The sequence below is a fragment of the Cystoisospora suis genome (genome assembly GCF_002600585.1).
Source record: "Cystoisospora suis strain Wien I chromosome Unknown contig_5795, whole genome shotgun sequence".
NCBI classification, from domain to species: Eukaryota; Apicomplexa; class Conoidasida; order Eucoccidiorida; family Sarcocystidae; genus Cystoisospora; species Cystoisospora suis.
Window position 1 is genome coordinate 876 of NW_027158585.1, and position 1,873 is coordinate 2,748.

The 1,873-nt window shown below is 42.1% G+C and overlaps 1 protein-coding gene across 1 annotated transcript; it reads left to right on the forward strand.

Annotated features, from left to right (window-relative positions):
- Nucleotides 1-12: 12 nt before the first annotated feature.
- Nucleotides 13-1,283, forward strand: CSUI_009586 (rap domain-containing; the record flags this gene model as incomplete). Its single annotated transcript, XM_068069699.1, has 2 exons — nucleotides 13-120; nucleotides 1,125-1,283. Coding segments are annotated over 2 exons (267 nt in total), but the record flags the coding sequence as incomplete, so codon positions are not given.
- Between the last annotated feature and the right edge of the window lie 590 nt (nucleotides 1,284-1,873).

Here is a 1,873-nt window from a genome sequence, read left to right on the forward strand (position 1 = left end):
CAATTGGGTTGTCTGCTGTCTGTCGATACACCTGAACAGATCGGAGAAGAGGCTCTCGCAAAGAAGGAAGTTATGAGGATTCCCGACTTCATCAAAATCACAAATGTCGTCGCGAGATCTGTAAGAGATTGGGAACGTTCTTCTTTCATGGATAGATCTGATCGTCTAGAGACATGTATACAGATGGCATGCATGCACCACATACATCTCTCCCCCTGTGTGGATGATAGATATCTCCCATATGGAGACATGCCCGTATGTCCTACAGATACGTGGGAATAAACCTGTCCTTTCTATTTCATGCTTTCCAAGGCCATGTCGGGACAGGGGAAGGTCTCTCGTTACAGTCGAGTGGATATCTATCGATCTATTGGTCTTTAATCTCTCAATCTCTCTGTCTTCAATCTATCNNTTAGTCTACCGATCCATGTGTCTTTAGTCTACCGATCTATCTGTCTTTAGTCTACCCATCTATCTGTCTTTGATCTACCTATCCACAAAGAGAGAACGTAGAGGGATAGGTGTAATTCGAATCTTTTCTCAGGAATCCAGAAGAGAACTCCTCGGGATGGCTTGGAGATTTTCTATGCTTGAAGGATTCCGCATATGGAGGGCAGTAGCGTGTATTCTCTACATTCTCTCGCAGAATCTCCTTCCCCTCTGAAGCAAAGGAAAAGAATCCCAAGCCTGGACAGGGTCCATCCATACAGAACAAGCCTCTTCATACTGTCTAGCCAGTCAACATTCTCACATACATACATAGATATGTATATACATATACATATAAATATATATATATATATCTCATGCGATATACATCCCAACAGATACAGGCCTAGTCAGTAGTCTATATGTACATATATATATATATAGATAGGTAGATATGTATAGCTATGTATCTTCATAGATCTATCTGTCTAGGTATGTATTCGAGAAGTGTATGTACACTTACCCATGGTGGGCGTGCTTATTACCTCTGAAGTAGATGACTCCAACATAACTTCTTTTCTTCCATAGATGCTTTCCCCCTGTCTTTCCTCTTCTCTTTCCTCTTTTCTCCTTTTCTATACTTCTTATAAGGACCCAGCGGCACCAGCTTTTGTGTCTTTTCTTCGATCTTGCAGGGTGCGCATACACCGTCACTTGCTGCTTCTCTCTCTGAGGAAATGCTGAGAGTCCTTGATCGATCGAACGCCTTGCAATTTCGTGCCGCTGTGGACCCTGTAGCTCTAAGTAATCTTTACACAGACCCTCTGAAGTTGTATATACTTGAAAGATTTACCAAGTAAGTTATCTCTTCATATTTCTCTTTCTTCTTCAGTCCCACTTCGTAAGATATCTCTTTATGTATCCATTATGACTTCTTCTGCTGCGACAAAGACCTTCCCCGGATGTGTTCTTTTGTCTGGAGAGGCTATGCGTAGAGAGGCGAAACATAGATCTATATGTACATAGGGATCGATGCACACGGTATATATAGATAAATAGATATATAGAGATATATGTATATATGAATATATGGAGGTCTGTGTGTGTATGCGCGGAGAGAGATATTTCCGTGGATTCTTTCGTAAAAGACATACATAAAACCTAACTAGGGTGTATATACACCTGCTTCACGTTCCTGTATGAGGAGCGATAACCTCAGCGGTAGGGCGGAAAGCTCATTGCGCTGTACATACACTGTACAACTCGACCAGTGAGCAGGGTCTCCAGGTGTATGCATGCATCCGTGGATCTCTCCTTGTTTTCTTCTTCTTCTTCTTCGTCTCTATCTCTATACTTTCTTCTCCAGCAGGACATGATACTTCCAAGAAGACATACCAAGAGAATGCCATAATGAGTGTATAGAACGCTGAAGACCAGAGAGAGG